This window comes from Herpailurus yagouaroundi, unplaced genomic scaffold (genome assembly GCF_014898765.1).
Source record: "Herpailurus yagouaroundi ecotype Mexico unplaced genomic scaffold, PumYag 215, whole genome shotgun sequence".
Taxonomy (NCBI): domain Eukaryota; kingdom Metazoa; phylum Chordata; class Mammalia; order Carnivora; family Felidae; genus Herpailurus; species Herpailurus yagouaroundi.
This window is the reverse complement of record NW_024412446.1, coordinates 10,256,261-10,284,257: the sequence shown is the minus strand read 5'-3', so window position 1 is coordinate 10,284,257 and position 27,997 is coordinate 10,256,261. Positions and strand designations below refer to the sequence as shown.

General features: G+C 41.4%; 3 protein-coding genes and 2 non-coding genes across 11 annotated transcripts in view; 4 read left to right on the top strand and 1 right to left on the bottom strand.

The window, feature by feature from the left end:
• The first annotated feature begins 18 nt into the window (after positions 1–18).
• Positions 19–10,666, top strand: TSR1 (TSR1 ribosome maturation factor). Its single transcript, XM_040455527.1, has 15 exons — positions 19–153; positions 327–430; positions 755–974; positions 1,091–1,225; positions 1,615–2,036; positions 3,038–3,197; positions 3,869–4,023; positions 4,277–4,473; positions 5,141–5,303; positions 5,646–5,756; positions 6,467–6,599; positions 7,936–8,052; positions 8,470–8,610; positions 8,715–8,789; positions 8,919–10,666. Exons 1-15 carry the CDS (start codon positions 57–59, stop codon positions 9,095–9,097), a joined length of 2,409 nt encoding a protein of 802 aa, XP_040311461.1. The 5' UTR covers positions 19–56; the 3' UTR covers positions 9,098–10,666.
• Positions 5,899–5,988, top strand: LOC121017413 (small nucleolar RNA SNORD91 family). The gene has a single exon (XR_005784754.1). It is a non-coding gene; the product is annotated as a small nucleolar RNA SNORD91 family (small nucleolar RNA).
• On the top strand, positions 6,738–6,832 carry LOC121017411 (small nucleolar RNA SNORD91 family). Its single transcript, XR_005784752.1, has one exon. It is a non-coding gene; the product is annotated as a small nucleolar RNA SNORD91 family (small nucleolar RNA).
• On the bottom strand, positions 9,331–27,678 carry SRR (serine racemase). 4 transcript variants are annotated; one of them, XM_040455531.1, is made up of 8 exons: positions 27,575–27,678; positions 15,367–15,538; positions 13,207–13,333; positions 12,911–13,014; positions 11,162–11,281; positions 10,964–11,038; positions 9,996–10,205; positions 9,331–9,652 (listed from the first exon to the last, which is right to left on the bottom strand). In XM_040455531.1, the coding sequence occupies exons 1-8, from the start codon at positions 27,583–27,585 to the stop codon at positions 9,437–9,439; spliced, it is 1,035 nt and encodes a 344-aa protein (XP_040311465.1). In that variant the 5' UTR covers positions 27,586–27,678; the 3' UTR covers positions 9,331–9,436. The 4 variants fall into 4 exon arrangements, 3 of the variants coding, with proteins under 3 accessions (XP_040311465.1, XP_040311466.1, XP_040311468.1); XM_040455532.1 differs by lacking the exon at positions 27,575–27,678 and adding an exon at positions 26,007–26,107; XM_040455534.1 differs by lacking the exons at positions 12,911–13,014; positions 13,207–13,333.
• The window catches only part of SMG6 (SMG6 nonsense mediated mRNA decay factor), a 227,631-nt gene continuing 225,823 nt past the window's right edge, over positions 26,190–27,997 (top strand). Inside the window, exon 1 of one of the 4 annotated variants that reach the window (XM_040455515.1) lies at positions 26,190–26,370. In XM_040455515.1, the coding sequence (XP_040311449.1) occupies positions 26,283–26,370 (88 nt within the window). In that variant the 5' untranslated portion in view covers positions 26,190–26,282. Of the gene's footprint in view, positions 26,371–26,446; positions 26,627–26,680; positions 27,227–27,997 lie in introns of those variants that run through there. The other 3 variants (XM_040455512.1, XM_040455513.1, XM_040455514.1) reach the window with 3 other exon arrangements.

Below are 27,997 nucleotides of genomic sequence, written 5' to 3'. Positions count from 1 at the left end.
GGAAGCGCTCCGTCCGGCCCGGAAGTAGTGCTGACTAGGTACACGTGAGCGGCGGCATGGCTGCCCACCGTTCTGGCCCTCTTAAGCAGCAGAATAAAGCTCATAAAGGCGGGCGGCATCGGGGTCGGGGATCCGCGCAGCGGGACGGCAAGGGTGAGAAGATAGGGTTGGAGGAAGAAGGGTTATTTTAGATGTTAGCTGCTTTTCTTTGCAGACAGTTCCTATCTCCGGCCTGGACCGCGCGCAAAAGACTCTAAGATGGGCGGAGAGGGTCCCCTTTCTGGACTCTCTGGTACCTTGCATAAGAGCCCTTTTTAATCTTCTAGGCCGTCTAGCACTGAAGGTCCTAAGCAGGAAAGTGAGAAAAGAGCTCAGCAGAGTAGACCAGAGACATCGCGCCAGCCAGCTCCGAAAGCAGAAGAAGGAGGCGGTGAGAGGAGCAGGGATTGGGGAGTGGTGTGGTTTCACAGCTGTTCTAGGCGGTAATGCCTCGAACTGAAAAATGTGACCCTGGGAAGGGGCCGGGGATGGAAAAATAATTCTCGGGCACATGTCAGGCATGCAGATCTAGATTCATGCTAGGACATTCTTTGTTTTGGTGCAGGCTTCTGCCCACTCTCCCGGCCTACGTGCCTTTTACAAGAAAGATGCGGTGGACTGGGAGTGGGGAGTGGGGGGTAAGGAAGGGGCGTCCATACTATGGGAAATGCAATACTGAAATGAAGTACTGAAACATTGATCTTTCTATTCTCAGGTTCTGTCAGAGAAAAGACAGCTGGGCAGCAAGGATGGTCCTCCTCATCAGGTGCTGGTAGTGCCTCTGCATGACAGGATTTCCTTGCCAGAGGCCTTTAGGCTGCTTCAGGATAAGGACACTGGAACAGTACACTTGAATGAGTGGGGAAGCACCCATAGCTTTGTGCTGTTATGCCCCCGCTTGAAACATCGGTGGTATTTCACATCTGCAAGGCCAGGTTGGAGCATACAACAGTGTTTTCTATTGTTGTATTCTGAGTAGTAGTAATATTCTTTTAGTATGATGTGCTGGTGCCAAACACCTCTTCCCACTAACTTTGTCTTTTATCTCCAGGGGATCTGCACGCTGTGTTAGACATGGCTAAAGTGGCGGATACCATCCTTTTTCTCCTTGATCCACTAGAAGGCTGGGACAGCACTGGGGATTACTGCCTTTCCTGCCTTTTTGCCCAGGGCCTTCCTACCTATAGTGAGTTAGGAGTATTAGAGGTAACGGGGGGAAGTGAATTAGCATTTATTATGCATCTATAATTTTCCAGGCACTCTGTCTGACACTTGATACAGGAACACAACTGGTGGGTTGTATTTGGCTGGTGGCGAGTTGTACATGTATGGCTTAAGTTGGTCCATCATTTAGAAATTATCTATCAAGCTGCTTTTTATTTCTGGACTACTCTTTGCCCAGAGGAAGAAGAGTATGAACTTTGGTTTCACTATGAAAATTTTTTAGGGTAGTTCAGTGTTCAGTTTCTCAGTGATCTCTGGTCTCACAACTGAACTGTTAGCTTGTTTGTGAACTACGGTGGGGATTTACATGTGGTAAAGTAAGTAACAAAGCCCTTTCTCTCTTGCTCACAGCACTAGCTGTCCAGGGGATTTCTGGCCTCCCACCAAGGAAACAAATAGATGCCAGAAAGAAGCTAAGTAAAGCAGTGGAGAAGCGCTTTCCTGATGACAAACTTCTCCTGTTAGACACACAACAGGAGGCACAGATGCTGCTCAGGCAGTTGGCTAACCAAAAGCAACGACATCTTGCCTTTCGAGATCGACGGGCCTACATGTTTGCTCATGCTGCTGACTTTGTGCCTAGTGAAGAAAATAACTTGGTGGGCACCTTGAAAATCTCAGGCTATATTCGTGGACAGACTTTGAATGTAAATAGCTTGCTGCATATCATTGGACAGGGTGATTTCCAGATGAAACAGATAGATGCTCCTATAGACCCTTTCCTTTTAAATCCTAGAGTGGTCAAATCACAGGACTCTGGAGCTGCAATGGAGGTAAGAGTGATGTTCTTAAAAACTATGTGTTGTAGGGGTGCGTGGGTGGCTCAGTCACTTAAGCGTCTGACTCTTGATTTCGGCTCAGCTCACGATCTCACGATTTGTGAGCTCGAGCCCTGTGTCAGGCTCAACGCTGATGGCACAGAGCCAGCTTGGGATTTTCTCTCTCTCCCTCTATCTTTGCCCCTTCCCCACTTGTTCTCTCTCTCTCTCTCCTCTCTCTCTCTCAAAATAAGTAAACATTAAATGTTTTTTAAACGACTTGTAGATTTATGTGTAAACTGGCGTAGGATGTGAATAACATCAGAGGAGGTAGTCTGCACTCTTAGACAACTATACTAGCTTCTGGAGGTGACTGCTAGTTTGAAGTAAGACAGTAGTCAACTGAATATGTTGATATCCTGTATTCAGCACTTTATAGGTACCTCACATAGCAATTGGCTTTGAGTGTATAAAAGACACAAGATGCAGTCTCTTTCCTTGGACAGCCTAATTACGTCAGAAAAGATGGCAAACATCAAAGATTGAAAAAGTGTGGTTGAGGGATAGAGACCTGCTGTGTAAGTTGAGAAAGTAGACTAGCAAGCTTCACAGAAGAGCTCAGACTTGAGCCAGGTGTTGAGATGGATGAATATGACTTATGAGATGAAGAGAGATGAAACTGTCGAAGAAGATAGAGACAACATGAATTTAGTCCCAGGGATAGATCAGATGGTTTCTTTGAAGAAATCAGCTTAATGGGAGTAAGGTAGGTAATAAATGTGTAGGAGTGAGAGCAGATTATGAAAGGCCTCAAAAGCAAGTAGAGGTATGGACTAAAATGCTAGGAAATTGAAATGGTTGAAAGATTTGACCAGTTGGGCTCACTGTTTCATTCTGTTTTTATTTTATTTTATTTATTTATTTTGAGGACTGTGTTATTTCTGAATCTTTTTGGTTACCATGTTAGATTTAGTAGATTTTGGGTAACGTTTGGTGTCAACTATTCTGGTTTTCAGATTTGTGCTATGGATGCTGTGGTTGATATGGAGGAAGACCTTAAGGTCCTAATGAAGGCAGACCCTGAAAGACAAGAATCTTTGCAAACAGAGGTTATCCCAGATCCAATGGAGGGGGAGCAAACCTGGCCCACAGAGGAGGAACTGAATGAGGCAAATGGTTGGTATTGGCAAACTTGTTTGTATTTCATATGGCCTAGAATTGTGCATTTTCTCTAGCTGCGCACAGGGTAGGGTGGGATGAGATGTATTTGGAGGTTAGTTTTCCCCTCTATCTCTAAAGGCTGTATGTTTGCACCAAGCAAACATTGGACATAGCTTTGCTCCATTTTTCAAAATTACTTGTGTTGTTGTTTTCTCATAAACAGATAAACAACTTTGATTTGTTGCAAAGCTTATTGGGCTGTGTAAGTGTCGCTAGTTCTGAGGCAGCTGAATTAAATTTGGAAGTAGTCTGTTCTACTCATAGTGTCTGCTAGAGTTTCTGGTGTTGGTAGCAATGTCTGGTATCATCTTGCCTAGGTGAGAATACGGGAGTAATAGGGGAAAGGTGTGTATGTGTACGTATGTGTATACACGTGTGTGCGTATATGTAAGTATATGTATGTATATACTTTTTTAAGAGAGTGCGCAAGAGTGGTGGAGGGGAAAAGGGAAAGAGAGAGAAACTTAGGCAGTCTCTATGTTCAGTGCTGAACCCGACGCAGGGCTCAGTCTCACAACCCTGGGATCATGACCTGAGCTAAAATCAAGAGTCAGATGCTCACCTGACTGAGCCACCCAGGTTCCCAGAGGTATATCATTTAACTTAACTCATTTGGGCTTCTACAGACTGCTTGAAGGAAAGTTCCAAGGTGGTAAAGAAGGTTCCCAAAGGGACATCCAGTTACCAAGCTGAATGGATTTTGGATGAGGATGGTGAAAGTGGTGGGGAAGATGAATATGATGATACAGAACATGAGGATTTTATTGAAGAGGAATCTCAGGTAAAGATATGAATCCTTAGGCCACTTCTGCGTACAGCCCCAAATGCAAGGCAAAGTGCAATCCTGACCTTGAGGGTTGTGTGTGATCAGTTTCCTAGGAATGACTTAGAGCTACCAGAAGTGAGACTTTCTTTTATAACTTAATCTCTATTAGAATTGATACTGATTTTGACTAGGTGTCTAGTAAAACTAATTTACTTATAGTTTAATGGTCTTTAGGGTAGAGACGGGTGTGAAACTGTAATCTTTATAGGATGAGAGCAGTGAAAAGGAAGAGGAGGAAGAATGTGAAACTATGACTATAGGAGAGTCTGTGCATGATGATCTGTATGATGAGAATGTGGATGAAGAGGCTGAAGAAAAAATGTTGGAGAAATATAAACAAGAAAGACTGCAAGAGATGTTTCCAGATGAAGTAGATACCCCCCGTGACGTGGCTGCAAGAATTCGGTTAGTCAGCAAGTCTAAAATCAGTGTTTTTATTTAAAATTCATGTGGCTCAGAAGTGTGTCAGTGTGATAAAAAAGAACACAACACATTGTCCCCGTTTCTGAAGGGCTAACATTCTATATGGGAAGGTAAGACATACATACAGAAACAGTAATATGTAATCAAGTTCCAGACTGTGTGGTGCAGACTAACAATGTCACAGTACTTTAACGAAGGGGAAATACTAAGGTTAATCGGCAAGTGCTTCCTATAGGAGCTAATACTGAAAGTATAAAACATTTTGGAGATTTGAGGGAGTTTGGGCAAGAATAAAAGCGTGAAGATGTAGATGATGTCTTCCCTGGAGATGAGTCTAATTAAAGCCAGAGGGTTTACATTGGATATTAGGGATGTAATATTTTTGTCAAGGACCTTGTTTGCCAGGTTAAAGAGCCACTCCCTGAAGGAGCCACTCTAAGTACTTTGTCCTTTATCAGTGAGGGGCTGGGGTTTGGTTCTGAAGTACTTGTTATGAGTTGTTTTGGAGTGTGGTTTTAGGCTGTTAGATTATTTTGAGAGATAGTGGGAGAATTTTTTTAAGTTAGAGTCTTAGCCATTTTAGAAGTGACTTGAGTGAAAAAGTAGCACCATATAAATTTGACTATTTTTTAAAATCTTCTTTATCTAGATTTCAGAAATACAGAGGTCTCAAGAGCTTCCGGACATCTCCATGGGATCCTAAGGAAAACCTTCCTCAAGATTATGCTCGGATCTTTCAGTTTCAGAACTTTACTAATACTAGGAAACGCATTTTTAAAGAAATTGAAGAAAAAGAGGTCGAAGGAGCTGAGGTATCTGCCTTACTTTGTCCATCCCTGTAATTTGCTGTTTGCCAAGGTGCCCTCTCCTTTATTCCTCCTCTTGGAATGAGTACCTTACTTAGTTTTGTGCTGCCCATAGCTGAATTAGAGGAGCCACTGAGTCACTGGTGAGAGTGATATTGAGAACAAAGAGGTATCAGATGTTAACTGAAAAGTTTAATCTGTGTAGTTGAGGCATCTGTGAAAGGCAGTTTTAAAGGGTGAGGATGGGCTTTAGGGTAGTTTAAGAGACTTCTAACATATTTGGAGAAATGCTTCATCATTGTCGAGACCTTAAGGGTAAATGATTATTTTCTACTTTCTTTTTGGCAGGTTGGCTGGTATGTCACACTTCATGTCTCTGAAGTCCCTATCTCAGTGATTGAATACTTTAAGCGAGGGGCACCCTTGATTGTATTTTCTTTACTACCTCATGAACAGAAGGTGAGTTAGTATTTTGTGGGAAATGGGGACTTAAGAAACTTTCCAACCAGTTTTGTATGATAGTCTGAAATTTTATGTGACCGACATTTTACTCATTGGGATGTAAACAATCTGCCTTTGGATGAAGAATCAGAGAATATGATGGTGAAGTCAATGATGGAGTTACTCAACATGTCTGAACCTGTCTGAAGCATCTCAGTGATGCACTCTGAGTTCTGAGACTTCTCTGTCAGATCAGATTTTAAACCAAGGGTTGGCAGCCTTAAGTGGGGGGTGGGGGGGGTGCGGGAAGGAGTGGTTGGGCCACGCGTAGGTCTCTTTCTTGATGGCCAGTACTCGTGTGTATTGCGTGTATGCGAGAGCTCTGGCCTTTGGTCAGTGGAAGAGTTTGGGAGGTAACTGTCTTGAATGAGTAGTTTTGAGGTGTGTGGTGAGTTGAGTGACTTGAAGCCACTGCATTTGTGGCAGATGTTGAGCTTCTGCATTGTTAGACACGGGAAGGTTAGCTAACACAGAAGGCTGCGTGAAAGCCCCAAAAACCAGCCTATATGTAACTTGAATGCCAGTTGTTGGTAAAGGTAAAAGGTAAATCTTATTTACTGTAAATGAGTATTAGAGCGAATTTGGATCTGCTAGTTTAGTTTGTCTTCTTTCAGTTTAGGCTGCTCTATTCCAGATAGGAAGGTCTGTTTTTCTTATGTGGTTCCCAGATGTCAGTACTGAATATGGTGGTGAGCCGGCACCCTGGCAACACTGAGCCTGTGAAAGCTAAGGAGGAGCTGATCTTCCACTGTGGGTTCAGGCGCTTCCGAGCCTCACCTTTGTTCTCTCAGCACACTGCAGGTAAAGCAGTGGGAAAGCTTCTGGGTTCTTGTCCATCTTAATGTCTTTTGGGGGGACTATTGATTTTTAGTGCGGGTGTGTAGAATACACAATTTCAAACTCTGGGTTTCTGGGTTAAGGGTATTTTCACTACTCTGGTCTAGGAGCCAATGATGTTTTTATTCACGATGTCTGAACCTGTCTGAAGCATCCCAGTGATGCAACCTCTGTGTGGTGCTGAGGCTTCTCTGCCATGAGTATTTGTTCCAAAGTGGTTTTGAATGGGAGTTGGTGGCTCTATAAAATGGTGTCACAAAGTGTAGAACCCTTGGCATCTGATGGCCGGTGGCAGTGTGGGTGAAGGATAGGGGTGGCCCACAGTTGGGTAAAACAAGTATGTGGCTTCTGAGATGTTGGGATAAGATGTTGAAGAGTGGTGACCCAGGGACACTTTTATGGCAAAAATGATTGGACTCCTATACATTAGGAGTGGGAAGATATTTGGAGGCTTCTGAACATTACCACACACACTCAGCTTTCAGCAGTGGCTGGAGGAAGATGATGAAGGCAGTATTAATGGGTACTCTGGATAATTTCTGTTCTTACTAGCCATATGTTAATCAGCTATGCTATCTAAATGAGGAATTATCTTCTCTTTCCCTTAAAATATTTTATTTCTCTGTAAATTCAGTATTAAGCAGGAGGGAGAGTTGCATTGAAGATAAAAGCAGAAGCTCAGGTAGTCCTCAAGATCAGAGATCAGCTAAGTATGGCCCTTAGGCCAGATCTGCCCCACTGCTTGTTTTTGTTAAATAAAATTTTGTTGGAACACAGTTGTGGGTTGTTGGGGTTTTTTTTCCTTCTTTTTTCCCCCTTTTTTTCTCATGGGTTGTCTGTGGCTGCTTTTTTGCTATAGTGGCATAGCTGAGTAGTAGTTGGAACAGAAAGACTGTAAGGCCGCAGGCCTAAAATACTATCTTGCCCTTTATAGAAAATATTTGCCAATTCTTGCTCATGACTACAGGCTTTTGATTTAGTGGAGGTGTTTTCTGTAAAGCATTGCTTCCTAAACAAGGTAGGGATAATGAGTGTCAGAATCACCTGGAGAACTTTTTCAAACCCCAAATATAGTCCAAGCTCCAAGATTCTGCCTCCCTGTTGAAAAATCACTGTGAAGGACTGAGTTGTATCTCACAGTTGTATTGAAGTAGGAAAACATTTTGAGAAGCCATAGGTAATCCAGAAGCCTGTGAAAAGCTGTATCATTGCAACTCAAATCTAAGGCAACTTATGTTTCTTTGCCCCACTAGTTCTCAAAATGTTTTTACTTTTTATTTTTTAACCCTTATTATCGCAGCGGATAAACATAAATTTCAGAGATTCCTGACTGCTGATGTGGCCTTGGTAGCGACAGTATATGGCCCAATCACGTTTCCTCCTGCATCTGTACTGCTTTTTAAACAGAATAGCAATGGTAAGTTAAGTTCACAGAGGTGAACAGACCTGTAGGTCCTTAATAGGTTTAAAACTATTTCCTGTATTTAGATTTGAGAGTCATATGGTATGAAGAACGTAATAATAGTTTTCAAAATACCCCAATCTCAGCCTCAGACTGGGTCTGAGACAAGGATGACAAACGGAACTTTATCTTGCTTATAAACCATAGCCAGTTGATAGGTGCTGCTCAGACTGCTGTATTTAGGATAGGTTCTCACAACAGGCGTAGAGGGAATATCATTTAATGATCTTTGCATGGACCCAGGAGGGCAGCATAATATATCCTTACTTTAAGGTTTCTCTAAAAAGATCTTGTTTGGGTCTTTAAGTGGACGGGGGCAATCAGTGAAGGCTTTGGCTTGTAGACTCCTGTTGCTCTGCTTTTGCTCCATAGGAATGCACAGCCTCATTGCCACAGGCCATCTGTTGTCAGTGGATCCAGACAGAATGGTCATCAAGAGAGTTGTTTTGAGTGGTCATCCTTTCAAAATTTTTACTAAGATGGCAGTAGTGCGCTACATGTTCTTCAACAGAGGTGGGTGTGAAGGATGGGATCAGATTGCCTTTGTGGGGTGAGGGTTGAGTTTACCCTTTGTGGGTACATGTTTCATCTTGGTCTTCTCTTTGTTTCTTTCTAAGAGGATGTGTTGTGGTTTAAACCAGTGGAACTGAGAACAAAGTGGGGCCGCAGGGGACACATCAAGGAGCCTTTAGGTAAGAGAATGTGGGATTTGGTACCTTGTCTAGGTTTCTCCAGTGCTACTAAATGACTGTTGGGTTAGAAGACTACTGCTTTAACGTTTTCTATTTTAATTTGACCAACTTGCTCTGTTTTCTTTCTAGGTACTCATGGCCACATGAAGTGCAGTTTTGATGGGAAGCTAAAATCTCAGGACACAGTACTGATGAACCTCTATAAACGAGTTTTCCCCAAATGGACTTATGATCCATATGTACCAGAACCAGTACCATGGATGAAAAGTGAGATCTCTTCAACCGTGCCTGAGGTGGATATGGAGTAATGGATTCACTGGGATTCTGTCTCATTGCTGCTAGTTAGCACTCTAGGGATGGGATCCTACAGGTTGTAATTGGACAAAGTTTGTTTTCTACTTTAGCCTAGAGGTCTGCTGCCAGTTTTGGCAAAAGGCTTTTCTTGGCCCTGATAAGTTGTCTCAGTAAACTATGGATGTTTTTCTCTTGCTACTTACTTAGTAAAAAAAACAAAACTATTACTGAAACATCCACTTTCCAGTAGGATTTTGAAAGCTGTTTAAGAGGGGAAGATAGGAAGTTAAAGTAACCAAGAAACAAAATTTCCAAGTATCTCAAGACACTGAATCCCATCTCTTTTGCATAAACTAAACAGAAACAGATTGATAAGGAGCTGGCCTTTCAGCCTGCTTCACCCAAGTTAGGGAGGTTAAGTCTACATTTCCGCCACTGAGTACAATACAAATGTTCTTCACTTCTGGGGAAACTGTTTGAAAATGCTGAGACAGCACAGCGGCCACTCCAACACCAGCTGTAGGTTCAATAAGCAGTTTCATCCTCTCCCACACCAGCTGGGTTGCATACTGTTGGTATGAAAAGGAGTAAGAATTAGTGACATGGGAGAAGGAGAAAGAGCCTCGTTGGTTGGCCTTTACAGTTAAAGGCCAGATGGGGTTATATGCCCAGTCTGAATTTTCTTCTTGGCCGTATGTATATGCTTGCCAGGGAAGGGCAGGGCTTTTTTCCCATCCTTACTCTGCTTCTGTTGAGAGGATTGTCTAATACATCTGGGGCACCCTCCCACATGTCATGAAGTCATCTAGTCAAGTCCCCAGGGAGTCAGTTTCTACTTAAAACAGGAGAAGATTCTTTTGCCTAAGAAGTTGATCCATTGTTTTGTATTTTCCTTTTCTATTGGAGCCTCACCTTAATTTCATCCTCTGTGACCGTGAAGACATCATCCACGAGGTCCCTTATAATAGGCCAGGTGTTTAAGCCAATGCTGGATTTGACACCATCTGCTATGGTTTCTGGAGGATAGGGATTGGGGGTCAGTTCCCCTTTCAGCTTGGACTGGTAGCAGTCATCTGCATTCAAGGGTTCAGCAGCATATACCTTCACGCTAGGTCTCAGAGCCTGGGAAGAGGAATATTAGATATTTTACAACTAGCCACAGCATTTTGCTTTGCATGCGTGCAGTAAAATAGGCAACATAGGTAACACATTTCTGTTAAGTAAGAGCCTTTCCTTTGATTGATGTAATGAAAATAGACCTTTAAGCATTTTAAATTGTATCCCTAATACTGGCCTTAAGTTGCTTAGATCATATCTGGTTCCATTGATAACTTGGGGAAAGAGTAGCCCCTGGATAGTGGGTTGTTGAGGTGGAATTCAGGGAAAGAACTATGAGGGTGTCACTCATTGTAACTGCTTTTGTGCTGTCCAGTTGTTATGGACTAAGAACAAGGTAGTGAGGCAGAGAAGAGCCTTCCATTTCAAGTGCCAAGGGATGATGGGAAGGAATAGCAATTGGGAGGAATGTTGAACCAAGTATCCATAGTGTAGTATGATGTAAAATAAAATTTGCTATGCCTGAAGTGGGGAGTCCTCCAGAAGCTATTTTCTTTCTTTCTTTTTTTTTCTTTTTTTGAAGCTATTTTTCTTTTTTTTTTTTTTTTAAGGTTTATTTATTTTTGAGAGACAGAGACAGAGCATGAGCAGGGAGGGCAGTGGGAGAGGGAGACACAGAATCTGAAGCAGACTCCAGGCTCTAAACTGTCAGCATAGAGCCCAGTGTGGGGTTCAAACTCATGAACTGTGAGATCATGACCTGAGCGGAAGTTGGATGTTGAACCAACTGAGCACCAAGGCACCCCCAGAAGCTGTTTTCTTACCTTAACTGTAATTGCTATTCCAGCAACCATTCCTCCTCCTCCTACAGGAACCACCAGTGCATCTATCAAGGGTATCTTTAGTGAAAAGAATGTAAAGTATAAATAGGTCTATCAATAACCAGTTTTATATATACGTAAAATAGACTACAGCCAGATATCAGCTTTACCAGTGGTTAAACAAGAATTTACAGCTCTCACCTGGTTTAGCACTTCCATGGCAATCGTCCCTTGCCCAGCTATCACTGCAGGCTCCTGGTTGGGATGTACCATGATGCCTTCTGTTTCTTCCAAAATTCTTCTTGTAACATTTTCTCTGGACTGAAAGAGTACATTAATGTAGCTCACTCCATTTATACTGAATAGAGTTCCCAACAAGTTAGATTCAGTCATTTAACATTTTATTGGCCATCCTTATTTCAGACTATTTTTGGGCACTGGGGATATAACCGTGAACAAAATGATCATTGTGCTCAGTGGATTTATGTTCCAATATGGTGGGAAGGGGTGCATATAAGTAAATATATGGTATGTCTAACTGCTATGGAGAAAAGTAAGTTTGTTTTCGATAGGGTGCTCAGGAAGGGCCTCTGGTCATGTGACATTTTAAATTTTTTTTTTTTTTCAACGTTTATTTATTTTTGGGACAGAGAGAGACAGAGCATGAACGGGGGAGGGTCAGAGAGAGAGGGAGACACAGAATCGGAAACAGGCTCCAGGCTCCGAGCCATCAGCCCAGAGCCCGACGCGGGGCTCGAACTCACGGACCGTGAGATCGTGACCTGGCTGAAGTCGGACGCTTAACCGACTGCGCCACCCAGGCGCCCCTCATGTGACATTTTAATAGGTTTGAACAAGTCTTGTGAATCTCCAGAATATTCCAGGAAGAGAGTAATCGCAAGTGCAAAGACTACAAAACAGAAGTGCTTGGCCTTTCTGAGAAAAGGCTAATAAGTTAGTTTGGTTGGTGTGGAGTGTTTGGGGGACAGTAATAGTGGGAGATGATGTCAGATATGATTGGAATGGGCCATTTCATCCAGGTGTTAGATAATTGTGTGAATTTTGGTTACTACTGTGTGTGAGAGAAACCACTGGAGGATTTTCAGCTGACAAGAGACAAGTTCTAACTTATTAAATGGATAGTTCTGCTTGGTCTCTAGAAAACAGACTAGTGGGGCAAGGGTGGAAGAAGTAGAGAAACCAGTTAGGATACTGTATCTAGTTGAGAACTGATGTTGGTTTGAATCAGGGTGTTGATGGTAGAGGCTGTTAGAAGTAGTTGGATAATGGAAATGATTTGAAAGTAGGACTAAGATTTAGATGTAGGGTGTGGGAGAGTTCTCAAAGATGACTTCATTTACTTTGAACACCTAGAAGGATACAAGTTGTCATTTATTGAGATAGAGAAGACTGGAAGAGGAGCAGTTTTGGGGAGGAAGTTCAGGAATTTTTTTTTTTTTTTTTAATGTTTATTTTTGAGAGAGAGAGAGCGAACAGGGGAGGGACAGAGAGAGGGAGACAGGAGACAAGGAATCCCAAGCAGGCTCCTCGCTGTCAGCACAGAGCAGGGGTCAAACTCATGAACCGCAAGATCACTTGAGCCGAAATCAAGAGTCAGATACTTAACTGACTGAGCCACCCAGCTTCCCCAGGAGTTTGGTTTTAGAGTACATTTGAGATGCCTATTAAGACATTCCGAGTGGGAATATCAGGTAATTGTTGGATATACAAGTCTGGGTTAAGGGCAAAGATCAGGACTGGAGTTAAGAGTATAAGTGATATTTTAAACTCGGAGATTAATGATGTCACCTGAGTGAGCATAGAGAAAAAGTTGGGCATGTTAACATTGAGAGATGAAGAGGAAACATAGGAGACAGAATAGCCAGTAAGCTAGGATGAGAAGTTTCATTTGACAGTCAAGGTGACACTGAGCACTGCCCTCTTCTTTACCTCATCACTGTGTTCACTGTATACTATGGAGGCTCCATAGGCTTGTATTGCCAATTTTTTACAGTTGGGAGCTGTTTGGGGCACCACAATGTAAGCAGGAATCCCTGGGAGAGAGAACCATGTTTAGTTAGTACAAATCAGAATTTAGAATAGAAACTTCTGTCAGTTTGCTTATATAATCAGATAGGAACTTGGAAATATCCTTCCCACAATTATCACCAGTCTCACTGGGAGTAAGAATACTTTTCCACTCTATCTGATGATCTACCCAGTACCCTGAGAAGTTAATCAAATACCTTCCAATTTGGCAGCATAAGCAAGAGCCTGGCCATGGTTTCCACTGCTGTGAGTAACCACAGCTTTGGGCTTCTCTTCTGAGGTGGCAGGAATCAAGCCTTTGATTGCATTAAGGGCACCACGAATCTGGAAAAGGATGGTGAATCCATGGATTTGATGGAAAAATTTCTTTTTAAAACACCAAAGAGCTTTCATGAGTTTTCTCTTCCTAACACCACACATCCATTCCATCACGAAATCTCACTGATATAAATATCTCATGTGTCTTTGCCACTACCTTGGTGAAGCTTCATTTCTCAACTTGCATTGTATCAAACCTCAACTGATCCTCCAAGGCTCATTCTCTAATATTTCCACTAGATTATGAAATTGGCCTTTTTAAAATTAGTTTTTTGTTTTTTTTGTTTTTAATTTTCAGAGAGCTTGAACAGGTGAGAGGGGCAAGGGAGAGGGGGCGGAGAGAGAATTCCAGTCAGGCTCCACACCTAGCACTGAGCCCAATGAGTGTCTCGATCCCACAACCCTGGAATCATGACATGAGCTGAGATCAGGAGTCGTTGAGCAACTGATTGAGCCACCCAGGTACCCCTGAAAGTGACCTTTTAAAAACAAATGTTACCTTTTTTCATTGACTGGCTATTTTGTAAGAAGTACAGATTCCTTGTAAGTTGTGGTCTTTCTAAAACATATTTCCTGCTTTCGTCACTGTTCTAGCCATCCTAAATTGCTTCCAGTTTCCCTCCTACCAGGTTAGCCCATACCCCCGTACCTCTCAGCATGCTGGTACCCCTAAGTCTAGTTCTTTTCCTTCATTCCTTGATCTGGCTAAAAGTGCTCACCTGTAAGACTTGGGTCAAACAGTATTTGGTTCAACTTCTTGATCTCCCAGGCAGAATTAGGCATTTCAATCCATGGTGTTTTATTTGTATCTGTCTTACATTACTTGTCATTAACCTGTTTGTTGACTAGCTTGTCTTCCCTTGTAAGTGTGGATAATAGCACAAGACCTACTGTATATATGTGTGTATGTGTATATATATGTTCCTAGTAAGTGAAAATAAGTGTTTGATGTCTAATGAATAAAAAATAAAACCATAGCAGAAGCAAAGGGCAAAAGAGAATAGTGTTTTGTTTAACATAAAAGTGCTCATTAATGGGTGGGGAAAAAGGTCCTAAAGCTACCACTTAATGGGTACTAATACCTGTCAGGCATAGGGCTAAATGCCGCTTTCAGATTTTTAACTGAAAGGATCTTAAAGAAGCTCAACTGTCAGAAATTATAGTAGCGAATCAACACAGAAGTTTAACTTTTTAAAAAAAATTTTTTAAGTTTTTAAAAATTTAATCTCTACACCCATGGGGCTCAATCTCACAACCCCCAAATCGAGTTAGTTGCATGCTCTTCTGACTGAGCCAGCCAGATGCCCCCAAAAGTCTATCTTTTATGCAAAGGGAAGGCTCTGACATATTTTATAGAAAAAGATCTTATTGTGTGAAGGATTAGCCGGGTTTAGATCTTTTATATTCACAATAAGGTATCAAGGAATAACAAGCTGACACACAGCGAATGCCTAAACTAGGTTATATACACAGTGATCACACTTGCCCATTTTGCCTTGCAATAATCCAGGTTAATGTCTGTTGTCTGGGTTTAATCCCGAGTTACCCCTTCTCAAATATGCTCTAGTTTGGACAGTAAAATATATGATCACCCCAATTATAAGAAAATTTGAGATTGGGGAGCCTTGGTGGCTCAGTCGGTTAAGCATCTGACTTTGGCTCAGGTCATGATCTCCGGATATGTGGGTTCAAGCCCCACATGGGACTTGGTGCTGACAGTTTAGACCCTGGAGCCTGCTTCGGATTCTGTGTCTCCCTCTCTTTCTGCCCCTCCCCTGGTCATGCTCTGTCTTTCTTCTCTCTCAAAAATAAACATTAAAAAAAATAAAGAAAATTTGAGATTAAGTAAATGTTCAAGTGGCTTGTCAACACTGATGCTAAGTAACCAGGACTTGATCAAAGGAAAATTTCTACAACCCTTTTTCTTCAGCTATAAAAATAGTTCTACCTGTTTTACTGGGTGGTCAGGAGGATCAAATAAATGTATATGCAAAAGGGGTTTGAGAAGATAATGATACACTAGCAAAAGGGATTGTTACCTTAAAAGATCCAGTTTTCTGGAAGAGTTCACATTTGAAGAAAAGATTGCGCCCTGTTACTTGATTCAAAATGAAGCTTGTCAGCACTGGTGTGAGGTGGATAAAATCTTGAATGTTGACACGAGCTTTCTCAACATCAGCAAAGGAGATGCAGTACTGAGCACACATGGTTCTGAGATCCAGGAATCAAAAAGAGGTTAAAGCCTGAGACGGTGTTTAATGAGAAGATTTTGAAAATGGCTTACAGACCCATAGAATGTGTAACAGCAAGAGTGAACCATAATGTAAACCATGGACTTTGGGTGGTAATGATGGGTAATACAGGTTCAATTGTAACACCACCACTCTGGTGGGGGATGTTGGTAATGGGGGGGAGGGGCTCTGCTTTTGTGTGGGACATGGGATATATAGGAAGTCTCTAATTTCCCATCAGTCTTGCTGTGAACCTTAAATTACTCTTTAAAAAAATCTCAAAAAAGAGGGAGGAAAAAAGAAAATGTACAATACAGGAAAATATACCTGGGGCCTGTGATGTTAATGGAACTGTTTCCAGTACTGGGGCTCCAGAATCTCTATAGAAAACTTGTCTTGAAGCTGACTTACTTTCTTTTATTTTTTAAAAATATTTTTCTACATTATCTGACTTTATTTATTTTTAATTATTTTTAGTTTTTTTTAATTTACATCCAAGTTAGTTAGTGCGATAATGATTTCAGGAGTAGATTCCAGTGATTCATCCCCTGTGTATAATACCCAGTGCTCATCCCAACAAGTGTCTTCCTTAATACCTCTTACCCACTTAGCCCTTCCCTCCACCCATAGCCCTCAGTTTGTTCTCTATATTTAAGAGTGTCTTATGTTTTGTCCCCCTCCCTGTTTTTATATTATTTTTGTGTTCACCGGTTTTGTATTTTAAGTTCTCATATGAGTGAAGTGATACAATATTTCTTTCTCTAATTTCGCTTAGCATAATACCTTCTAGTTCCATCCACGTAGTTGCAAATGGCATTGAAGCCAACTTTCTTAGTAAATGTGTTAAGGTTTTATTTATTTATTTTTGTTCTGTTGTTTTCTGGTGAAGCTTTATAGGAAATAATTGGTGGTGATTTTTGAAGGCTTAAAGCTCACCCCTCATACACACCATCCGTTTCTTGGCACTGTCATTGGTCTCTACATTTTCATAATTGTGAAGTTTGAATGAACTGTGTTCAAAATGCTATAAATTTTTATTTAAAAAATATTTAAGGAGAAAAGTTGCTTGCAATCTTACCATTTTGATAAATTATGTTCATTTTCCAACTCCTGTTTTTTCAATATACATACATTATATGACAGCTAAAAGCATAGATAACATTTTGTTTACCCCTATTCCAGTTGGCTCAATTTCTTTAAAGTTTCTTTAGTTACTACTTTAAAGTTACTTTAGTTACTTCAATAACTTATGCTTCCATTTTTCACTATTTTTATTGTAGCATTTAAACATTAAGTTTCTTATTTTTCCTTATTAACAAAAGCAATGCATGTCCAGTGTAAAAAACAGAATTTGATCTGTTTCCTCCTCAAAGACAATTGCTATCTAACTTCTGGGATTTATCTTTCCAGGCCCACACACCTATACAAACAAAACTTTTTTGACAGATTTGATAACTTGCCTTTTCTTTTTCACTTTCTTTTTTTTAATGTTCATTCATTTGAGAGAGTGAGTGGGGAGGGGCAGAGAGAGGGGGAGAGAGAAACCAAAGCAGGCTCCATGATGTCAGTGCAGAGCCTGATACAGGCACGAACCGTAAGATGATGACCTGAGCTGAAACCGAGTCCAGATAGATATTTAACCAACTGGGCCACCCAGGTGCCCCTCTTTTTTCTATTTTTTTTTTTTTAAGATTTTATTTTTAACCTCTATACCCAGCGTGGGGCTTGAATTCATGATCCTGAAATCAAAAGTCCTATGCTCTGAGCCAGCCAGATGCCCCTAGCTTGCTTTTTCTGAGACAATATGTGAATCTTTGCTTATCAATAGATATACAACATTTTAGATGGCTACTTCTTTTCACATAAATACCATAAAGTTTTTTTGATGGGGGGGGGGGGTGGAATCTATATTAATGTAACAAAGAGACCTGTTGCAAGATCTTTTTGTCTGTATTTGTGTTTTGGGTAGATTGTGCCAAATGTATTTTGCATCAAAAGGCATGCACACTTATAAGACATTTGATACCCATTGCCAAACTGACTTCCAGAGGAGTTGTAGATTATATCAGTTTACATTCCCAACAGCAGTTTCTAAGGAATGCCCTTCTTCCTTCACCCAGTTGTGTCATTTTTAATCTGTCAACTTTTAAAATTTATTTTTGGGGGAGAGAGAAAGCAGGAGAGGGGCAGAGAGAAAGGGAGACAGAGAATCCTAAGCAGGCACCATGCTGTCAGCACAGAGCCCTGCATATGGCTCAAACCCACAAACTGTGACAGCTGAAATCAAGAGCTGGACACTTAATCGACTGAGCCACCAAGGTGCCCCTTAGTCTGTCAATTTAATGAAATATGTCTAGTAGTTTGAATTTATATTTGTTAGTGATTGGACACTTTTTCTGTATATATTTATTGGCTACATTCTCTTGTGACCCTAACACACCACTTACCCAATCAATTTCCTCTGAAATGCCATGTTTATCAAAGATTAAATTTCTATTAACACTTGGGAGCTTTCCTGGACTTTGTATTTTGTTCCACTAATCAGACTGCCAATTCTTTTTCCAGTTCACTGTATTAATACGTTCTTCCATGATTATGCCAAAATGTATTGGCTTTTCTGGTTAAACCTCTGACCTTTTTTTAAAAAATATTTATTTATTTTGGGGAGACAGCATGTGAGGGGGAGGGGCAGAGGGAGAAGAGAACAGAAGATCTGAAGCAGGCTCTGTGCTGACAGCAGGGAGTCCAATGCGGGGCTTGAACCCATGAACTGTGAGATCATGATCTGAGCCAAAGTCAGATGCTTAACTGACTGAGCCACCCAGGCACCCCAAACCTCTGTCTGACTCTTGATTTCAGCTCAGGTCATGGAGATAGAGCCCCCAGTTGGGGGCTCTAAGTAGACAGCACAAAGCTTGCTTGGGATTCTCTCCCTCTCTCTCTGCCCCTCCCCTGCTTGTGCACATGTGGGCTCTCTCCCTCTCAAAGAAAAAAAAATGTATTGGCTTTTCTCACACATTTCTTCCATAAACTTTCAAAATCCTTTATCAAGGTTGCCAGAAAATCCAGTTTAAGATATACAAATGAAGGGTATCTGAATGGCTCAGTCCCTTAAGTGACCAACTCTTGATTTGGGCTTGGGTAATGATCTCACAGTTTTAGTTTGAGCCCTGCGTTAGGCTCTGCACTGACAGGGTAGAGCCTGCTTGGGATTCTGTCTCCCTCGCTCTCTGCCCCTCCCTCACTCGCACATGCTGTCTCAAAAATAAACATTTTTTAAGAATATGCAAATGAAGTGGGGGCATAATTGACATTTAAAAATACTGAGTCTTGGGGTGCCTGGGTGGCTCAGTGGGTTAAGTGTCTGACTTTGGCTCAGGTGATGATCTCATGGTTCGTGGGTTCTAGCCCTGTGTCGGGCTCAGTGCTGTTGGCTTGGAGCCTGGAGCGTGCTTCAGATTCTATGTCTCTCTCTCTCTCTCTGCCCCTCCCTCACTCATGCTCTGTCTCTTTCAAAAATAAATAAATATTGGGGCGCCTGGGTGGCGCAGTCGGTTAAGCGTCCGACTTCAACCAGGTCACGATCTCGCGGTCCGTGAGTTCGAGCCCCGCATCAGGCTCTGGGCTGATGGCTCAGAGCCTGGAGCCTGTTTCCGATTCTGTGTCTCCCTCTCTCTCTGCCCCTTCCCCGTTCATGCTCTGTCTCTCTCTGTCCCAAAAATAAATAAACGTTGAAAAAAAAAATTAAAAAAAAAAATAAATAAATATTAAAAAAAAATTTTTTTTAAATAAAAATACTGAATCTTCCTATCCATGAGCATGGGTGTCCTTCAATTTAGTAAAGCCTTTGTTTTAGGTTTCTAAGGAAGATTTTCATTATTTATGTCCTGTGTAGATCTGATTAAATTTATGCTTAAATAGAAAATATTTTTGTTGCTTTTGAAATAAGGTATTTTTTAATATTTTTTTGATTGCTTATTGATGATATATATGAAAGGTAATAATTTCTGTATATTTATCATGTAATAGGATACTTAGATTACCTTGTTAGATATAATAGTTTTATAGTTTATTCTCCAAACGACCATGCTATCTGTAAATAAAGATGATTTGTCTTTACCTTATAAGCATACCTCTGGTAACTTTTTCAGTAACTTCACAGCTAATTGGTTTATCTGGGTTTGCTGCTTTCTCCTGAATTTCAGTAATTTATATTTTTTGGGGGGAAATCATCTAATTTAAAATTTCAAATGGGTTAGTATAATGTTGAACATATTAATATTTCTGAGCATTTTTCCTATCTGGTATTCATTTATTCATCCAATCAAATATTGAGCACCTCTCTGTGTCAGATATTTGATCTGGGGATACAGTGTTAGGAAAATAGACTTGTCATTGCTCTTAAAATTTATAATCTAGTGGAGAGATATTTACAAATATTGATAGGTGGTATTAGGGAAGTGTGTTATGATAGGATACTACTATAATGGGAAGTTATGTAGATCAAGGATGAAGGAGATTAAGGAAGGTCCTGTATGGAGAAGTGAAATTTAAGTTATGACCCATAAGGTGAATGGGGAGAGTAGAGGGAAAAGTGTCTCAGGTGGAGGGAATATGTGTGAAGGCTTCAAGGAGGAAAATAACTTGGCATATTCCAGAAACTAAAAGAAGGCCAATGTATCTGAAAATAGTGATCAAAGGGGAGTGTGATAAGAAAGAAAGAGTGAAGGTGGCAAGGTCTACATCATAAGTGACCATGGCTCATGGATTTTTTTCTGAAGAGCAACAGAATGCCTTTGGATAATTCTGAGCAGGTAAGTGACATGTCAGAATTTGTATTTTCAGAAATTCACTCTGGCTCCATTGTGGTGAATGAAAAGGAAAGAAAGAAGATTGGAATCAGTCCATTTAGGAAGTACTGTTGTCTACATGAAAATCCACAGGTGCTTGGATGGTGCAAGTGAGGGTAGAAAAAATAATCATTCAAGATGTATTTTGGAAAGACAAATCTGATTTTAAAATGGGAAAAGGACTTGAATGGACATTTCTCCAAAGAAGATATAGAAATGGCCACAAGCACATGAAAAGTTGCTCAACATCACTAATCACTAGGGAAATTCAGATGAAAATCACAATGAGATACCACCTTACACCTATTAGGATGATTACTATTAAAATACAAACAAGTTGGGGCGCCTGGGTGGCGCAGTCGGTTAAGCGTCCGACTTCAGCCAGGTCACGATCTCGCGGTCCGTGAGTTCGAGCCCCGCGTTGGGCTCTGGGCTGATGGCTCGGAGCCTGGAGCCTGTTTCCGATTCTGTGTCTTCCTCTCTCTCTGCCCCTCCCCGTTCATGCTCTGTCTCTCTCTGTCCCAAAATAAATAAAAAACGTTGGAAAAAAAAAAATACAAACAAGTACTGGGCAGGATATGGAGACACTGGAGCTTTAGTGTACTGTTGCTGTTCGTGGAAATATAAAATGGTGCAGCTGCTATGAAAAACAGTATGGTAGTTACTCAAAAAGTTAAACGTAGAATTACCATATGATCCAGCAATTCCTCTTCTGGGTATATACCCAAAAGAATTCAGAGTGTTTCAAAGACGTATTTGTATACCTATGTTAGGAGCAGTAGGATTCATAATAGTCAAAAGGTGGGAGCAACCTAAGTATCTATCAACAGATGAATGAGTAAACAACATGTGGCATATACATACAATGGAATATCATTCAGCCTTAAAAAGGAAGGAAATTCTGACATGTTACATGGATGAATTTTGGGATATTATGCTAAGTGAAATAAGCCAGTCACAAACAAATATATGATTACATTTATGTGAGGTACCTAGAGTAGTCAGATGCACAGAAACTAAAATGGTGGTCGCCAGAGGCTGGGGGGAATTGGAAGTTGTTAAATGGATATAGTTTCAGTTTTGCAAGATAAGAAGAGTTCTGGAGATTGGTTGCACAACGTCAATGCACTTAACACTACTGAACTGTACACTTAAAAATGGTTACGATGGTATATTTCATGTAATGTGTACTTTACCACAATTAAAAAAAAACCACACACACACACACAAAAGAGATACATTTTGGAGATTATAATTAGGACTCTTGGTTGCAAGTCACAGAATCCCAATATGAATTGGCTTAGGCACAAGGTGGAGGTGACAGCATTTACTGGCTCACGGAATCCAAGAAGAGTTGAAACATGGGAAGGGCAGGAATATGGAGCTTCAGGAACAACTGGAACCAGGGACTTGAGATTTTTCCAGGACTTTCTCATTGTTTCTCACGTCTGCTGTTTTCTGCATGTTGGCTTCATTCTTTTTCATTGCAGACCAGCTGGTTCCACATGGCAGGACATTTGGCTGCTGACAGCTCCTGTGTTTTACATTTTATGGTTTCCACACTGGAAAGGGATTTTTTCCTTAGTTTCAGTTCAAAAATTCTGGGTAAGGATTCTGATTGCCACATCTTGGCCCAGGACCAGCAGTCAAGGGTGTGAAGTCATTTAAGATAATACTATGCAACAGTCAGAAGAAATTACAGAAACATGAAGAAGAAACAATGATTTCTATGACACAGTATCAATTATGCACATTTAAGACATGCACATGAAACTATACTATTCAAAGATACATGTATATTCAAAGACATATATCAAACACATTAGACTGGCTACCTAAGAAGGGAGGGAAGGAACATAAGTAACTGGTTTGAAGGGAAAAAAGATAAAATGAGAAAGGACTTGTTGATGACTAGGTGGACGAATAGCATGATTGCCTCAAATCTCTGCACCTGAGGGAAAAATAGCAAATGAAATAAAAAAAGGAAAGACAAAAAGAAAAGGTACTTCCAAGTGAGAAGGGGGGGGGGCACTTTTCAAGAGAAAAGGTGAGAATGTTGGGGTAATTAATTCCATAGCTGTCCACTGCAGAAATAAAAGAGACATGTCCTGATATTGGATTAAATGTGGGGAGTGGGGGAGGGGTAGGTATTAAGGGTAACTCCTGGGTTTTGACTTAGATGATGGCATAATTTACTGATATAAGACTGGTGAAGAAACAATCCCAAGATCAAGAGTTGCATGCCCTACCGACTGAGTCAGCCAGATGCTCCTGAAGTGTGTCTATTTTTTTAAGTTTATTTATTTTGAGAGAGTGAGAGAGAGAGAGAACAAGGAGCAGAGAGGGAACAGAGAGAGGGAGAGAGAGAGAATCTCAAGCAGGCTTTGCACTGTGAGCGAGGAGCCCGATGCAGGGCTTGAACTCACAAACTGTGAGATCATGACCTGAGCCAAAATCAAGAGTAGGACACTTAAACGACTCAGCCACACAGGCACCTGGAAATGTGTCTATTTTTAATGTCTGTTTTATTTCTGAAGAATGAGCTCTCCCATTTATTTATCAAGTGCTATTCTTTTATTAATCTCTGATTTCATCTTTATTTCTTCCATTTTCTACTCTTGTTTAATGCTTAGTATATTATTGTTCTTTAAAAATCTTAAGTTCTTAAAAGTTTTTAAATGAAGTTTTTAATTTTAATTTCAGTGTAATTAACATAGCGTTATATTAGTTTCAGGTGTACAATATAGCGACTCAACAATTCTATACATTACTCAGTGCTCATCAGTATAAGTATACTCCTTAATCCTTCTTCATCACCTATTTCACCCATTCTCCCACCCACCTCCCCTCTAGTAACCATCAGTATGTTCTCTACAGTTATGAGTCTGCTTGGCCTCTTTTTTTTTTTTCCATTTGCTCACTAGTTTCTTGAATTCCACATATAAATGAAATCATGGTCTTTCTCTGACTTATTTCATTTAGCCTTATACTCTCTAGCTCCAACTATGTTGTTGCAAATGGCAAGATTTCATTCTTTATGGCTGAATAATATTCTATTATGTATTTACACACATATACATACACATATATGTGTGTGTGTATACACACATGCGCGCGCACACACACACACAATATCACATCTTTCTCCATCTATCGATGGACACTTGGGCGGCTTCCATAGTTTGGTGATTGTAAATAATGCTGCAATAAACACAGGGATGGTGCATGTATCCCTTTTGAATTAGTCTTTTTGTATTTTTTGGGTAAATACCCAGTAGGGCATTTACTGGATTGCATCCTTTTAAAATTAGTAAGGGGCGCCTGGGTAGCTCAGTTAAACGTCCAACTTCAGCACAGGTTGTGATCTCGCAGCTCAGTAGTTCCAGCCCCTCGTAGGGCTCTGTGCTGACAGCTCAGAGCCTGGAGCCTAATTCAGATTCTGTTTCCCTCTCTCTCTCTCTCTCTCTCTCTCTCTCTCTGCCCCTCCCCTGCTCGCATTCTGTCTCTCTCAAAAATAAATAAACATTAAAAAACAATTTTAATTAGTAATAAAAGCACTCAGGCTATAAATTTTCCTCTGAGTACTGCTTTAATGATACATTTTGTTATGCAATATTTTCATTAATTTTAATTTTTAAAGAATCCACACTCGTAGCTTTATTTTTTTGACCTAGGAATTATTTAAAATTTATGTTTTAAGAAAATTCTAAGTAGAATTTTGCTTAATTTGTGGTTATTTACTTCTAGTTTTACTACTTTGTGCTCAGCAAACGTGACCTGTAAAATTTTTGGTTTTAGAAATTGAATTCCTCCCTTTCCCATTATCCAAATGTTTTTTGTTTTTTGGATTACCCATATGTGACCAAATTCTTACTATAAGAATTAAAAACATAGAACTATAAAGATGTTTCAATCTCTCCCATTAAATCTACTCTCTTCTACAAAGACAACCACTATAATTAAAGTTTTGTTATGTACATAGTTCCATACCTTTTTTGGATGTATTTATAGAGAAATATACATATGAAAAATTTTTTTTTGCTGCAACCCGATAAAACCATACTCTATATATTGTTCTGCAACTAGCTTAAAATTTTTTTAAATTATACATCTTGCTGTTACATGTCAAACACATTTGAATTTTTTAAACTCAGAAGCTTTCATTGTAATACAGGTCTAACTATGATTGTTCATTTATTTTTACCTTGGTATTTCATGAATGCTTTAAATCTGAGGGCTAAATTTAAGTCTTAAATTCAAATTTTTTCATCAAATTAGTAAATTTTCTTCTATTATTTCTTTGATAACTGATCCTTCTCAGTCAGTTCCATTATGACCTTCCAGAACTTGTATTTATTATTAGTTTTCTGGATCCATTCTCCATGTCTTCTATTCTTGTTTCTTATAGTTTTATGTTCTACTTCCCTTCTGAGTTCTGGTAAATTCTCTTGAGTTGTTTAAACTTTTGGCATATCTCCTCTGCGGTACACTGTTGCATTAATTTGGCAATCATGTTTTTCCTCTCTAAGAAAGTATTGTTCAGATTGGTTTTCCATTTTTTGAAAAAAATTGATGCAATGTCCTAACTCCAATGTTAAAATGGCTAGGTTTTAATATTTTTTTCTTATTTTGTTCCTGTTTTAAAGATTGCCATTTGCTCTGACCACTCAAATCAATTTCCTTCTTTTGAATCATTGAATCTCTTCACATATCTTTTACCTTTCTCCACCTGCTTAACCTTCTGGTGGCTAAATCTGTGTCACATAATAGGGACTGAATTAGTTCTATCAGAGATTGTTCAAATCTTTTAGGCCCAGTCTAAGGAATAAGAATGTGTAACTATTCTTTGATGGTGTAGAGGTCCAACAGACTGTGTGGGACTGGTAAAGAGCAACAGGTGGAGGGAGTTTCACCACAGTTCTGAATAGGGGCTCAGGAACAAGAAGTTAAAGTACCAGTCTTCTGATCCAGTTACATTTTAAAGATGAAAAAAACCAAAACAAAACAAAAACCCCCAAAAACAAAAACAAAGCAAAACAACAACCACAACCACAGAACCAGGGAAGTCAGCTAATTCTCCCAAGAATCCACAATGATACAGAACTTCCCAAATCAACTTACAATACCTCGATTTACTTCCACACAATCCCTTCCCTCAGCAGAAGCCAACTATACTGTATTTTTAAAAAGTCAGGAGGAAAAAAAGAAAAAAAAGTCAGGGGTCTCGGGGAGGTAGTCTGCCATAAAGGAAAAGACATAAATGAAAAGACTGATATTCTGGTAGCTAACCATTGTGTCACCCTGGGCAATTTGCTACGGTTCTCTAGGATTCAGTTTTCTCATCTACAAAAAAGGAGGGCGGGGTGCAGATAATAACTGCTCTTACAAGAGCTTAAGGTCCCCAAGTAAAAGACTGGGGCGCTAGTCCAGGCCTGTGGCGGGAGACCCTGGCCTAGGATGACTGGAGGCCGGATTGTGGGTGTCTCCGTCAGCCCAAAGTCCCAGTGTCCTCGATGGCCACCACAGCTGCAACAGCAGCCACTGCCACGCACGCCCGCCTGGCCTGGCCTGGTTTGGCCCGGTCTGGCCTCTCCTCACCTCACAGGCGCCGCGCTCCCAACTCCAGCCTCAGCTCACCTTCCCGACCACACCTCTGCGCACGCGCAGCGCCCGCCTCCCCAGCCCTCTGGAGTGGCTGAACTGGCGTTCAGAGCTTTTCCTCCCTGTGCGGCCACCGTCGTTAGGGGAGGAGGGCGGGAGGGGGCGGGGACACGGGTGGGAGGTGGGTAAGCGCGCGCACCGCCCGTCCGTCGTGGTTTCCTGGCTGCGCGCGGCGGTGGCGGAGTGGCTGCAGCTGTAGCAGCAGCCGCGAAGATGGCGGAGGGGTTGGAGCGTGTCCGGATCTCGGCGTCGGAGCTGCGAGGGATCCTGGCCGCTCTGGCTCCGCAGGCCGGGAGCAGAGGTGAGTCGCGCCGCCCAGCTCCTGGGCTGGGCCTGCCCGCCCCGCCTCCCTCTCCTCCTCTGCCTCCTCCCTGCTCTGTCCGCGGCGCTCCGGAGCCCCCGCCCCTTCCCCCGGCAGTGGGGGCGGGGGCCGAGGGCGGTCCCGTGGCCGCCCCACCGTCCCGGAGGCCGGTGTGGAGTCCGGCTCCGCCAGCTCCGGCCCCTTTCGGGAGAGCTCGACCTGAGTTCCTGCCTCCGCCCCCTTTCTCACCGCGAAGGTGACTGTTCCCCAATGCCCCAGCTTTCTCAGACCAGTCTGGATTTCCCAGCCGTCAGGAGATGCGGAGAGGAGTGGGCGCTGGGGTCTGGTGGAGGCCCCAGGGTGTATCGTTCCTAGAGGAAATCATCTGCATGCCTGCCCTGTCATCTCTTTAGAGTTGGAGAGAAGGAACTGGGGAAATCGAGGAGAAAGATGGGACAGCTTGGGACTTCCTTGTTGAACTTTTTCCCCCAAGGAAGGCTGCGCCGCTGGAGGGATCCAGGACCTCCAGTAGAGAGCTGACTCTACTCTGGTTTGCCCTTGGCATGTGTAGGAGCAGTTTTTATCAGAGAGAATGCCCATCTTGCAAATTAAAGTCTCCATCCATAATAGGAAAGCTCCAAGGAAGATTCTAGTATCTCATCTCTCGTTTGTTAGGCAGTGGAGTTGTGTTAGAGTTGTGCTTCTCATGCTTGTGGCCAGAGTCCGTGAAATTGGTTTTCGTTGGTCATCTGAATGGGATTATTCAGGTCGTTTTCTCCCTCTGCTCTGAAAAGTAGTAGTAGCTCTTCTCATTCCTCTTCCCCACCTCTCACCTAAGTTACAAAGGCTGCTGAGGGTGAGTTATTCTGGAGGTAAACCGCTTTACCTTTATCTGTACTTGATGAAGTAGTGTTTTAAACTTTTGAAAATACTGTAGCAATATCTTACACTTCAGGGGTTTTTGTTTCTTTCTGCTTTGTTATACCCATGAGATGAAATGCTGGAGGGTGTTCCCTATCCCTGTTATGGGCTTGTTTGCATTGATGTTTATAGAACAATATGGGGATTTTATGTAGCATTCTGTTTTGAGTCCTCTGTAATCTCACTAATTCCTGTCAGTTTCCCATTGAAAAGTTTAGTGTCTATTTGTAGTAATCTCTCCCCTTAATAGATAAAGTGACAGATACAAAAAATAGATACTTGCCTATCTGTCATTCATTAAGTTTTTGGAGCCTGGAGAGGAGTTTCTAAAGTCCTGTACTGTTATTCTTGAGTGCTGCAGACCTGGGTATTTTGCGAGCCTGTGACAATACTTCCGTTATCCTCCAGAGAAAGCTCCTTTATGGAACTTTTTCCTTCTCATATTCCACATCATAGTAGCAGTTAGTCCCAGTATTCTAATGATGATAGTCTAAGCAGTATATTTCCTTAGAATGACTGCTAGCTGCTGTTAGTTGGTAAGCATGAGTGCAGTTGAAGAATGTGAAAGGAACTGCTTCCTGTTTGCTTCAACAGGAGGTACATGTTTGGGCAATTGGTATCCTAAAAGAAGAGGATCGTCCTGGCCAAGTTCAGAGACTGGAGTTGCAAATTTTTTCTTCAGAGATGTCCAGAACTGTGGATTGTT